Source organism: Anser cygnoides, chromosome 5 (genome assembly GCF_040182565.1).
Source record: "Anser cygnoides isolate HZ-2024a breed goose chromosome 5, Taihu_goose_T2T_genome, whole genome shotgun sequence".
NCBI classification, from domain to species: domain Eukaryota; kingdom Metazoa; phylum Chordata; class Aves; order Anseriformes; family Anatidae; genus Anser; species Anser cygnoides.
The window spans coordinates 56623271-56637400 of NC_089877.1; the positions used below are offsets into that span (position 1 = coordinate 56623271).

A 14130-nucleotide genomic window follows, 5' to 3' on the forward strand; every position below is an offset into this window, starting at 1 on the left:
TTAAACATAGACACACCTAGGGGACTTTGTAGGTTGTAAGCGAGACACCTTGGATACATTTGCAAAATGTCCTAAAAAAAGGTTTAAGTACAATGCAAGCAGGTACAGAAAAATCTGATCGGATTTGTGATTAGGAGAAGAGATGAGGAACTGCCATTAACAGGGAAAGGACTTAAGAATGTTAACATACATCAGCTCTCCCCTTCTCAGAGCAAATACAAAATAAAGCATCTAATCCATTGTCGGTATTCCGAGCAAGGCAAGTATTGGACAAACAGAAAAATGATCAGGAAACACACAGAAAACACCGTGAAACTGTGTGGGCTGCGCTTCAGAGCCAGAATGACTCTGTGTCCAAGTGCAGCGGCCATTTGTGAATAAGCTAGGAACATCTTTAATAGGAATAAGCAGGGATTAGAAATGAAGGAACAAAACATCCAGAGCGTAAAGCATGTTAAGTATATTTTGTAAAACAAAGTGTTCTGTCAGGAATCCAACCGAAGCCACTCAAGTGCTGTTGCCATTCTGTGGGGAAGCTGGCTATGAAAAGGCTTGCTGCTTCATTTAGGGCAAGCCAGGAAAGAGATTAAGGAGTTCTTAAGGATTTTCCATCACTTCGGAAAGTAAACAGACCCCAAGTAAAGCGGCTGTGCGTGCACTTTAGCTAATGCTATCACTGTTTCTCCATATTTTGGAGCATTTTAAACAACAAACCTGTTTGAAGGTGAAACAAGCAAACAAAAATAGATGTGAACTTGTGTGACAATCATGTTTAAACAGATGGAAGAACTAGGCAGTAGAAGAGAATTACCTAGCCTCAAATTATGAATGATTAGAAATAGCAAAAGCTGAATAATGAGGTTGGAGAATTTGTTTGCTGTCTGAACAGGTGGTATAAAGCGTTCACTGAGATTAAACAGAGCGGGACAGTAGTGCCGGTGGAATCTTGAAGTTGCAGAGAAATGCCTTTGGTGGAAACTACCTGAATGAAGTACGTCTCAGAAAGTCAGACTTAAGAAAAATAGGGTGACTTTGGACTTAGGACACTAGAGCTGTGGCTGTCCTGCATCAAACAGGATATTGGGAGAGGAGATCTTGGCTCAGGTGAAGGAAAAGTAACTGGAAATGAGAAAATACCTGGAGCTCTACAATATAATGTGTAATTGAAATATTATAATCTAATTGTAGTATTGAAACTTGTGATGTACTATTGTCACTTAAAGACATGGGAGTTACTAAAGCCTGAGATAAGCAACGTTCTGCCCCACAACATTTAGACTACAAATGAACATCCCTCTTTCCTCTCAGCCAACCTCAGTATCTAAAATGCAAAGATCTTGCTATCTTGCTTATCCTATCAATATCAGAGCAGTCATGAGTTAGGTTCACAAAGGAACGTGGTTCTGTAATACTAATTGTAACGTGAAAAATTTAGGTGCCTTTCTGTCTACCAGAGAGCAGCATCTGGATTCTGTTTGAAATAGTTGTTTGCAGCCAGAACACCTGCAGATCCAGCAAACCCTAAATGGATTTAGGGTGATTTAAGCCCCAGCCATCTTCAGGGCTACTGCCGCAGAGCAGAAGACAACGTCAGTAGCTCGTGAACAGAGATTAAGATGCATCCTTGCTTCCACCTATTTTTCTTCAGCAATTTCTGCGCTCCTCTGCCTGTTGTCAGCTACGGTGTTCAGTCCTAAACCTGCTGGTGGAGGGCACCCATCCCAGACAGTGATAGGGAACTTAGCACATAAGACCCTACTGGGAAGCTAAGGTTTCTCTGTTTTTATAAATACTGATCTTTGTCTGTATCTGTCAATACCCAATACCTCCTGGGGGGGTTGTTTTAGCTTTCTGTTTTATTTTTTCCCCTCTATGCAAATACTAGTGCTGTTGACAGTGCGACATAACATGCAGCTTTCCAGTATAGTCATGCCAGTAGCTTGCTGGTTGTGTCAACACATCTGTAAGCTAAGAGGCTTAGGCAAAAATATCACAGCTTCCTAGTACAAAATAATGTTCAGGGTTTTGTAAATACCCTGCCACTGGATAGAGAATAGCTGTGGCAAGTGTAAAAGAGTTTTGTAACTTTTTGCTATCAGTATTTCTACACAAACATCAATTTAAAATAGGTAACACATAAATATTTGATATGGAGGAGATTAGTAACATTATTTCTCCTAAATGAAGGTTTTATTTATTTAAAGCCAGGAAAGGAATAGCTGCACAGAGATGTATTGATTATATTGTTTTCACATTCTTGAACAGGCAATAGACATTTCATATGGAAGGGCAGGCAAACATCTGCATAACCTGATTTCTCCTTACTGTGCCACTCCCTTCCTTCCATCGCCGCTCCTTTATTTATTTATTTTATTCTTTATTTTTAAGGACTTGCTCCTGAGGCCAATAAGTTAGTGAGCAGCTTGAAGACAATGCCAATGCTGCATGACGAAGCATATGCCCAAGAAACAAAATTTGACAACTTCCACGAATTTCCTGAAAACACATTGGTGCTCCCGTAAGTACCTTTTGCTTGGGGAGAGGGAGGGTTAGGAAGTGTCGTGTTAATTTTCAAGTAATTATATCTCCAAACATTTAATTTGAAAAATCCATTATTAGATTAGCAAAAACGCTTACGTTGACTTAAACAGAAAAAGCTTACCCTTTCACTATAGAAAATGTCCGTTTTCATATATTTGCAGTGAAGTGTCATACAACTACTTGAGAAATAACTTCTAAATTTGGCAACAAGCAAACATTCTGTGCAGCTTAGTCCTGTATTTTTCCCAGGTTTTGATGTTTATTTGTTACTGTGCAAGCATACAAATATTCTAGAGCAACTAAGAAAACTGGTAATAAAGCTCTGTGTGAGTTATCTTCAGCACATCTGAAAAAGTAGCATCAAATTAATTCATCCATGAGTAGGCCTCATGCTTTAATTCCGCAGGCCTTCTGTTTTTCTAAAACCCCTAAAAGCTGTTTGCCTTTCCCAAATTTATGCAACATTATGATAATAAGTGATGGGCTTATAATTAATCTGCATTGCTTCTTAACTGTTAGGCAATGATTAATAAGCTTATAGGTTTTATTTAGAGGGCAGTATGCTAATTTGAGATATTCCCCAGCTGTGATGAATGACTACCCCTGTAAACATGTTAACTTCGCACAAAGGATGATTTTACAATTGTTCAGAAATAAATGGGACTATTGCTGTTTTGTTAAAAGAGTGAAAATGGATATCCTTTAATCTTAAAGGAGAAAATCAGGACATACAAACAAAATACAAGGTTTATTAATTTCTTTCTATTTTGTCTTGAGGTCTCTGTGTTAAGCTTTTAAAAGTACCTGCTTAAAAGTCAGGTGGCAGGAACAGGGGTGAAGGGAAAAAAAGGACTTCTAGTGGAATAATATTGATGTGAACATACAATCTATGTTTAATATGATGTCTATACAAAAAAAATAGAACTGTTACAATGCTGTATTGTGACTGAATAACTTTAAAATATTTAGGGGATTTTAAATGTAACAAAACTGCACTAATATACACATTTGACTCCTAAATACACTTCTCCTGGTGTATGTTTTCCATGAGGAACAGAAAACCTTGAAACAATCATTCAGATCAAGAACTGAAGTTTAAAAAAAATCCTGTCTTCTTTTTCTTGCACTACTGCGTGCCATTTATGGAGGTCAGTCATGGCAATTTGCCATTTTCTCTTTTGTGCTCATTGGGTGATATTTTAACTAGGCAGTTGAGAAACAAGGCAAGTTTCTGAGGAGAGAAAATGGGAGTATTTTGTGAACTTTGTATATCTGTTTAAAAAGCTTTCTGTAATGCGCAAAGATATAATCTGATGATCTTTTTCCTTAGAGAGAGAGAGCAAAAGCACGAGACTAGGCTGGTCTCAGTTTTGGTATGTTGTATTTTATTTGAAGAGCTCGTCCCTGGGGGAGTTTTCTTTTCATTGATTTTCCACTGACTTCCAAAGTTACTCTTAGTATGTGTAAATATGTTATCTAATAAGGCAATTTGTTGTATGAAAACTAGCAACTTAGCTACAGTTGCTTTTGAATAAAAAACATTGTTTAAACGCTACTTCTGCTGTAAGCAACTTTCACACAGGCCTTGTAAGAGGAGTGGTTGTGCAGATTTTATAAGGTTTATAAGGTACAAATTGACTCTTGTGTATTTTACATTGTTATACATACATACAAGAATAGCAAGTGAGGGAAAAAAAAACACTGCTGCAGATGAGGAGGGAAGGTAATCAACATTGTTCAGGAACTCTCTTGTACACATCTGTACATCTTGGAGTCTCCTCATCTTTGCTATAGCCTTTGACTGTCCTGCAGTGGAAGGAAGTAAATGTTGAAGTATCTGTCACAATTACAGCTGGCAGCAAACTTACCATCATCCTCCGGCAGTGGAAAAGCATTGAGAATGCTCTGAAAGCGATGCTATTAACCATGTTCCTGGGTGGCTTTGCTTGGAAGAGAAAGTAAAAAGGAAGGGCAGAGTAGGCCTGCTACTAGTTCTTGTTTGTTAGCTGCTTGGTTGCAACTGCATTGCTAAGAAGGAATATATTCCAACTATTAAGTAAATGTCTGTGTCTCAGGGTTCTTAAAATGTTTTATTTTCCTTGTCGCTTGAACCTTGTAATAGACCATATGATTTTAAATCAATTTCAGTGACATGAGTCTTAATCTTACTGTAGCAAAAGTTCCTTCACTCCTAGTCTGAGAATTTCCTTTAAAATGCTAACTTAAGATTGGGTGAAATTATTGGATATTCTGTTCTTTTTGAATCTTCAGAAAGGTAGCAGAAAATAGTAGTAGGATGCTTTCTTTCTTTTTTATTTTTTTTAAAACCCCAAATCTTAACTAGCAAAGTTCAATTTATATGCAGTTGACTATACTGAGGCATTAGAAAGTTAGAGTGGAGAAGTGGGTGTATTTTGTGGGGTAAACCACATGCTGTGTATGTAGTCCATTTGTCTGGCAGTTCAAAGGCCTTTGAAGAGTCAGATTTCAGGCAAGGTGAAGGAGACCAGTTGTCCTTGGAAGAAGGGAAAGCAGACAGCTATGACAATCCCACAGTGATTCCAAAGCCATCATCTCATTTGATACTGAAAATTCCCCCCTAAAGTTGGGATTTTGCACTTCTGTAAGATACTTGAGTGTCTTGACAGTTCTTTATCTTTGGTCGTCTTCTTCAGGGCTACATGCTATGTGATGTTGCATTCCTCAGCCTCACGGGTACTTCATTCTATTGCTTGATTTTTAGTTTTTTTTTCTTGCATAGTTTCTTTGTCTTGTCTGCATTGTACTGAGGGTAGCCTTTTCCCGGCTATCAAGGTTGTGCTTGTTCAGTGGTCAATAACTGATTGCCCATGTGTGTTTTTTTTTTTTTTAATAGACTTGGGCCTACTGTTTCCAATCTAAGCCAATGTTTTAAGATCTTTGATATTATTACATGCTTAAACTCCACATCATAACCAGAGGCAGCTGGCACCAAGTTTCAATTCAAACAGGAAACTTCCATAGCAAGGTGTTAATAGGCCTAGTAGGCTAGGACTGGGGCTTTACGAAGTTAGCATGTAACTAGAAAAGACAATACTGTTTTTACTGGGCCAGTTGGACATAGTTTACTTGAAGGTGTTGGCTAACCAAGAGAGAATCTCTTCTAGAAACTGAGGAGAGTGGGCTTTCTAAAGGCCTCAGAAATGAAGGTCAGCCCTAAGACTCTGAAGAGAAGATGCCTTTCATGCCAGGGAATTTAGTTATCAAAGCATTAACAAATTTCTGCAATTCTTTTGTTGACCCTCTGTATACCTTGGGAGCTTTACAGATTCCTCTCAGTAGCTTATGAAGCGTTTTTAAACCTTAAGTCTTGGTATCAACTTTGGTAGAACTCAGTTCCAAACTTCAACAAAGCGAGTCTGGGTTATTCCTGTCTTAGGTTTTGCCAACCTCTCCCCTGCCTCTCGAATTCTAAGTTTAGTAGGTTAAAGCATTTGTGCTTTAAACCACGTCAAGTCATGAACTTCTAAACTTGGAACTTAATGTTTCAAATGTAAGACCTTTTTTTTTCTTTTTTTTCATAGACTTTAGGCGGGTTGGATTTGGGACAGAACTATTGATTTAATGAAAAAAATCAGAAGTGATGAGCTGGTATTAGCTCTAAGAGTGATTTTTTTTCCCCCCAATTGTCTTTCTCCGCAGTGTCTCTAAGCAAAACAAAAGAATTTTCTACACAATCCTGGAGCTGTCACCACTACTTGATTCTTCGAACATGACGCCAGAGGATTGGGCCAAAATTGCAAAGAAACTTGAGGTACTAAAGTGTGGGATAAGATTTCATTTGTTGCTTAAACAAAAACAGTAGTATATTCAGTGTACTTAGCAAGGGGTAACAATGCAGGAGTGATATACCTAAGTATTTGTTTATTTAAAGTTTAAATGCTGTGCATCTTTCTTAGTTACTTGCAAAGTAACAAGTATTGAACTTGCAAGGCTTGCAAACTTTTTTTCCTTTTGAAAATGTTGCAGGCTCATTAAAGTTATAGTTCTTCCAATGATAAGCCATGTCATAATTCTGTAAAAGAATAAGTAAAAAAATTGCTGCTGTGATCAAATATGGTATGTAATATGTAGATTGGGATGTTCTAAAATGTTGGCTTAAATTCACTGTCCAAAACTGTTAAATAAAATCCTCAGGGGTAGGTGACTTAGCAGAAAGTTATGTCAGTTACACGGCATTTTAATGTTCTAATAGTGTAATGGTTAGCTATTAGCATAAAAAATAATTTCATATGCTTATACCTTTCTTACTCTGGACACAGACTGACTTGACTAGCTTTGGCTTTGCAGTTGATCGAAAAAAATGCCATCCTGGTTAGCTTCCACACACTGGGAAATGATTAAAGCCCTAGATATTTCTGTATTTATAGATAAACTCATTACATCCTTCTCTAGATTAAAAATCATCATTTCTCTGCTCCTGTTCCCATTTCTGAGCTTAACTGTGCTTTTAGGAAGGTAGAGATATGAAACATTTTGAATACTTCCCACCAGGAATTTGTACATGGCTGTTATGAATAAATAATCATGGGCCTAGTAAGATACTGCTCTTCCACTCCTGCTCCCTCTGCAATAGTGAGCTCGATGGTGTTACTCTCCTTAAACCAAGCTGTACCAATTTACATGGACAGTGTAATAATGCTGGGAATGCTGCTGAAGATTATGTAACGGTCTTTCACCTTCAGGTCCTTTAATCCCAAAACCACCAAACTAGGGATGATGCTCCTCCTGTGGAATGCATCTTGCCAGGGCAGAGAAAGAGACAGAGCTAGTGTCTGGGTGTGGAGCCTCTAGAATGGAGCAGGGATGCAGCTGGGAAAAGTCTAGGGCCAAAAGCAGGGTAATGCAAAGAGGGGAATGCCATGCTGAACAGGAGAGAGCTTACCTTTCTTCAAAAACAGCATATTAGTTTTATTACAACTTCTCATCTCAAAAAAATGCTTCTTTCTTGTACACAGAATCTGGCTTCTCTATATGTACATATCTAGTACATGTAATCCTAGTGAAAAGTGCTAAGAAGGAAAAAAAAAAATCATCAACTATCCAGCTTGTGTATCGACACTGCCGCTTTGTGTTCACTGAGTATGTGAACACTTACTTGGCACAGCTGTAATGTACTGGAGACTTCTCAGACTGAAGCATTATAAGATGTTTCCGTGGGATTTCTCCTTAATTCCCAAGCAGATCTTTTATATTATGAAGCTTACACCAAGCTATGCTCTTTATCTAATAAAGTTCATAAGGCTAACAAGATTTGTGAAGTGTCTTGATTGAGTTAGTGAGGACTAATGTCTCTTTCTGTGCTCTTAGCCCTTGAAATCTGCTTATCTTATTGCTGCATTGGTGAATACTGCAGCACACTTTTTGCATCATAGTGTAGTTTGGCCTACAGAAAAATCTTGCAACACTGGCTGTTATTCTGCTGGCTGACTGGTGAGAAATAATCAGAACTCCACTGAAACTTTCAGTAGGCAGCAACATGCAGGGATGAGTATCAGTGAAGAAACAACAAAAGAACAAGTAGAAATGTGCAGGTGGATTTGGAGGTGACTGTATTATCAGGAGATGTCAAGTGCGTGTGCCTAATATAAAATGAATTAAAAAGAAATCTCATTTAATTCTATGGAAACAAACAAACAAACTTCCCCCCCTGCTGGCACTTCTTCGGTTTGCTCACACTTTTATGTAATCCTATCCATGTGACCAAATTACATTAAAGATCTCAATGTCTCTCACTAAAGTGATTACTATGTGCATCATTCTTGAAATAGAGGAACCAATTCTTTTTTCTTCTGTAAGGCAGTAGATGACTTTATTCTATCAGGGCACAACCTGATCTAGTGGATGGCATCCTTGCCTATGGCAGGGGGTAGGAACTAGATGATCTTTAAGGTCCCTTCCAACCTAAGCCATTCTAAGATTCTATGACGATCAGTACAATTCATGGCTTTGCATTAAGAAAAAAACTCCTGCTTGGAATTGTATGTAGATTAAAATAATTATAAAATTCCTTTTTGCGTCCATACATGTCTGATAGTCTAAGGGACTTCTCAGAAAACAGCGAGCATATGTACCTTAGCTATGACCAGTAGCAAGCCTCTTCAACTCTTTTAAATCACATACTGCTTGAGAAATTATGGCTTTTAAACAGAAGAGGGCACTCTTACACTGGCAATTTGCCTGTCTGCCAGCCGGATTAAATGGACTGTTTTTTCTATACATTATGATAGCCTTGGTTTGCCTAATCTGTTCCTGTAAATGGTGTAATCCCTAAAGTAAAAGCAGCAACAAGAAATCAGACTATGTGACTAATTTGCATATGTTAACATTCCTGTTTAAAGCCATTGCTAAGCTTTTCTTAATTAGCTGTCTTCTAGTTTAAAAATGCTGCATTAATATGTATACATAGACGAATCACTTTGACTGTTCCATAATTAGAATTACTAGCTCTAGTGCTTATTGTCCTATTAACCCTTAATTATAATTAAACTGAAAATGTGGATAACTTTAGGAGGAATTACATGTATAGTACCATTTAAAGTATTATAGTGTTGTTTGCATCCGTGAAAGTCATGCGGTTTGTGCCACACTTGCTGATGCCAGTGCATTTTTCTAACAATATGAAAAATGTCTCTTCATCTCCAGGAGCACTATGAAAAGTACGATGGTTTTGTGATCCTTCATGGCACCGATACGATGGCATACACAGCTTCAGCCTTATCCTTCATGTGTGAGAATCTGGGTAAAACCGTTGTTCTGACAGGATCACAGGTAATGGACTTAATTTGCAGTTGAAGTCAGAAGTCCCATTTACTGGTTTTATATGCAAAACTATGTAGTATCCTGATCATCGTTATCTAATTTAGTAGTGCGGGGCAGGCCGCTACCCAGGGTGAGTGGTCGCAGTGCTGATAGAAATTAGTGAGAATTGACGAGCTTACCAGCTGAGGATCTGCCCCGTAATTCTATCATTAGTGACTTTACAACTCTGTACCACAGCAGACCAGTAGTTCATTGTGACTGGGACCAGATGCTTCAGAGAAAGATGTAAGAGCCTGTCACTGGCCATTGTGTAATAATCGGTTTATATGAAGAGCATCTTTCCAGCCTCAGGTGGCTGCTGGCTCTTAGTTGTCTTTTTTTGTTTTAAAGCCCTCAAGCTTATTATTTTTACTTCATCGGTTGTTACCCCATCTTATGTTACTCATTGTTGCATTATTTCTTGTTTTTTTTTAGTAATTAGTGAAAGAATCTCTAAGCATTACATGCATTTTTGATCATTTCTGTTCCACAGAGCACCAATGTGGTCTGTTTCTTTTCCCCTAAAAGCTGGATTTATTAATTTTCATTCTCTTAGCTAGAGATCAGACCTTTGCATATTGTCTGAGGGGGAGGGGTTGTCTGTCTAGAATAGCTTGCTTGAGTATAAAATACAGCTCTAATCACAAAAGAGAGATGAAACATAATACTGTAAAATTCCCCTCCCCCATGTCATAACTTCCCGTTCACATGTGGTCTATTTGAAGTCAAAATACAAAAGTCTAGAAAGGAGCAGACTCCCACTTACTGTCTTGACATGGAGCAGTCTAGTTGTGGTACATCATATTCAGTGTTTTACTTTCTTTTTTTCTTTATTATTATATGACTTAACAATAGAGCATGTGATTTTTTTTTATTTTTTTATTTTTTGCTGAAAGGAGTTCTGACTCTGTTAATACAGAGGCAATCTGAAAAGGCATGGAAGTCATCACTATCACACTCGGCAGACCAAATTTCTGTTTTTAATCTTTTTCTTTTCTGTTGGTAATAACCTGCTGGCTCAGTTCTTGTCTACTCTGAGGAAAGATGGTGCAAGAGAACTGTTCTGAAGCCCATAGTGGCAGCTCTGTAAGAACTGAGGCTGTTGCTTTTTCTCTGTACAGTCACTTCTCCCATGCTCAGTCACGTAAACTGAGTACACCTGCTTTCTATTCTTGATATTTCTCCTGAATCAGACTCTTCTTCTAAAAACAATTGCTTAGTCTTACTAGAATCATCTCAACATTAGGTTTAAGCACTTAATTTAAAAAAGTCTGATAGCACAGAGGGAAATCCCACCATCTGCTGCAGCCTAAAATAGTTTGGATGAAGAAGGAAACTTTATTTGTCATAAATCATTGTTACATAAATTATTCATGTATCTCTGTTTCATAAGTTGGACTATTTTTTCTGCTGTGTAAGCTTTACAAAAGGGATGGTGTTTAATTTCAGTTTCTGTTCTTCAGGTGCCCATATATGAGTTGCAGAATGATGGCCGAGCCAACCTTCTGGGGGCGCTGCTCTTTGCTGGGCAATTTGTGATTCCTGAGGTCTGTTTGCCTGTGAAGACTGTCTCAGAAGCTGCTCTTCTTCTAGCTAGGACACATACTTACATACTCAAAATATCTGTAGGCAGTAAGAAATTGCACTTGAAAAGGGAAAAAAAATTGATTCCATGGAGGTAATCAACCCTTCCATGGCAAAGTGCATGCTGTTTTCTCAGGATTAATACTCCGTTTTGCCTGTGCGTGATCTATAAAGACTATCAGGTTTGAAATGTAGCTTGCAGCAGACTTGGAATCAGCAGTTCCCTTGCAAATGTGTGGAATTTGAAGCACTTAAGTCAGTTTTTAGACTGAAAGTTGCTTTGAAATTCTCAAGTTGATTTAGAACTGACTTGCAATATCTTCTAGCTCTAGTACCTGAAGACTGAAGTGTCAAGGATGATATAAATAATACGCATGGAAACATTTCTATAGTTTTAGCACCCAGCCTTTAAAGATGCCAATGCTTTGCAAGCCGAAAGTCTGAGAGAAAACTGAGCAGGTTGTGCCTTATTTACTTCTGCCATGCTCACACAGCCAGTCCTTGTGGGATCACAGCAATAGCTGACTGGCTAAGATCTTCATAACTAACAGCTACGCTGAGGTATCTGTTTTCCTTCAAATTTCAATTGACACACTTTAAGGGACTTCAGAAGGAACCTAATTATTTATACTTGGTGACTCTTTTGAAAGTTATCCTACATTTTCACTAGGCCTTTTGTTAAGATTTTGAATTCGGAATTTAGATATAACTGATGAACTTATTAAAAAGTCCATGCTGTTCCTTTCCTCTGTCTCTGAAGTGGACTCAGGCATATTTGCTGTCTCCTGGACTATGCCTCCTGAGAGGATTACGAAACTAGTTAGTTCTTAACTTGTTTTGTTCTTAAATTCTTAAACCAATGTGTGACAGATGTGCCAACTCTTTTTGAAAGGGTAAGAATTGTAAACATCTACTAGCTTCTGAGTTGCTTTAAAGATTTAGAAAACACTTTATAAAGGACAGACTACAGTATTTATCTACTGAATCTTTTAATTACTGGCTTATTCATAGACCTGTTTCTTTACTTGTCTTGCAGGTGTGCCTGTATTTTTATAATAAACTGTACAGGGGAAATAGGGTGACTAAGGTGGATGCTGGGAGTTTCAATGCCTTTTCCTCACCTAACCTGCCTCCACTTGCAAATGCTGAGGTTGATATTACAAGTAAGCAACATCATCTCTTAAGCCTTGTAATTTATGCCACATGTAATAGAACTCTAGCTGAAAAGAATATGTACTTATGTAGTTGAAATGCTGTTTTTAACCTCAAATTTATTTGAAAACACTCCACTTTATATGATCTGAAACACTTGACTCCTCATTCTATGCTCTGAAATTCTTTAAATTTTAGTAAGACTGAGAATTTGTGATTTGACTGTATTTATCTATTGAATACAAATGTGAGCTAGACTGACAGTGACTTAAGAACTTCACTAACCAAAGGGAATGTTGCCCCTGTGTCATGAAAATGCTTGCTGTGAAGATAAAGATGAAGGAGTGAGGACTGAAAGAACAAAGACCTTAGTCTCATTAACGACCATGCTGGGCTCTGAGATCAGGCAAAGAGTCATTGCAGAGTACTTGCAGCTTCAACAGATCGTCTGTTAGATCCATGACATTTTGTAGAACGTTTTACTGGATATTTAGGACTCATCTAGGCTGCAAGCACACCAAAAATAGCAGACTTGGAATATGCTCTGTGTGAAGTTTTTACCCCCTAATTTACTGAGATTCCCTATAATTTTTGTGTGTCTGCTTTATAAGGAGGAGAAAAACTACATGAAGATTTCAGTATCCTTGTGTAAAGTCATTAACATTCTGATGTCTGTTCTTGGATAAATGTCAATCTTTCTTTGGAGATTGGAGAAGAGAGACACATTTGGAATCGAGCCAAATGAGTTGTTGTGAAAAAACATACTAAAGCACAGTTTTCAAAAATGTAACAAGTTGTGCAAGCTGCTTTTGGATCGCCTAGGTATATTCAAAAGGAATAGGCCGTGGTGACAATCTCCATTATTGCCACAAATAGGAAATAGTAGGGGGTTCACAAATTATTTTATTAGGAGCTCTAGCTCATTGCCATGCAGCATGGCATTCTAATGGTTTCTACTAGTAGAGAGGGACATTTTATAATATAGAAAAATAAACTTAGCCTTCAACCTAATGAATAAGAGTCACGTAACAAAGTTACAGGATCAAAGGCCTATGTTTGTAGCAGGCAGACAAACTGAGGAAGTCTGTAAGATAGTGTAGTGGTCTTTAAGACATCTCTCTGGTTGGGAGCGTGCCACTGTTGTATTACAATGCTGTGTCAAATACTGTGTACCTGAAATCAACAGAAATGCTATTAGATGATTGTTGTAGTAAATTTCTTCGTTTTTTATGGGCTTCATCAAATAGGGTACAACTAAATTCAGTTTACTGACTGATCAATAATGAAATCAAGCTGCAAATCGCATACTGCTTCTCTCTTGGATTTGAATGACCTGTTTTGTGATTCCTTCTCCATAGGAGAAAAATGAGAAAGTTACTAAGTACTTCCCTTGGCCCATTTTGTGTCCCATTATCTTTTCAGTAGAATGCCCCACTGAGGTCAGTGAGGGTTTCTGATTTAGAAACTGAAGGTGTGATAGGCTCTATTTTTATTTGTTTCAGTTGATTACCCAGTTAGGGTGGCATCATTTATCCAAGATGATGGTGTCAGTATTGAAGGATTGTTTCATTTTGAAAAACAGAGTTTATAGTATGGGCAATCTACTAGTGCTACTTGATTTTGTCTAAAGTAATTGTTTGAAACATAGCTGTCTCCCTTGGGTTTGTTCATACAATCCTAGTATGAAGCTTTCATGGAGCCAAGGGATCACTCATGGCTTTGAAAAATAAACCAAACAAATGTAGCATCTTTTAATTATTTTTTTTCCAAATGACTTTTGTGTAATGTCTTAATCTTCCTGTAGACAGGGCTGACTCTTGCTGCTTCAGCATTATGTAGAGCAGTCTGACAATGCCAGAAGGGATAGGCCATGTACAGAAACTCTTCCTTGGGCTTCCTAGTTGTAACAAAGCTGGGAATGAAAATTCTGGAGAAGCAGAGAGGTGGCAAAATAGAGAGAGTGAGCAATGTGATGCGATAAGAGCTTGTGATCATGGGTTGGTACACAGAAAT

General features: G+C 37.9%; 1 protein-coding gene across 2 annotated transcripts in view; it reads left to right on the top strand.

Moving 5' to 3' along the window:
• The window catches only part of ASPG (asparaginase), a 45568-nt gene that overhangs the window by 3729 nt on the left and 27709 nt on the right, over positions 1–14130 (top strand). For both annotated transcript variants that reach the window (XM_066998417.1, XM_048069859.2), the window contains exons 2-6: positions 2389–2518; positions 6223–6334; positions 9226–9351; positions 10845–10928; positions 12002–12128. In XM_066998417.1, the coding sequence (XP_066854518.1) occupies positions 2389–2518; positions 6223–6334; positions 9226–9351; positions 10845–10928; positions 12002–12128 (579 nt within the window). The remainder of the gene's footprint in view (positions 1–2388; positions 2519–6222; positions 6335–9225; positions 9352–10844; positions 10929–12001; positions 12129–14130) is intronic.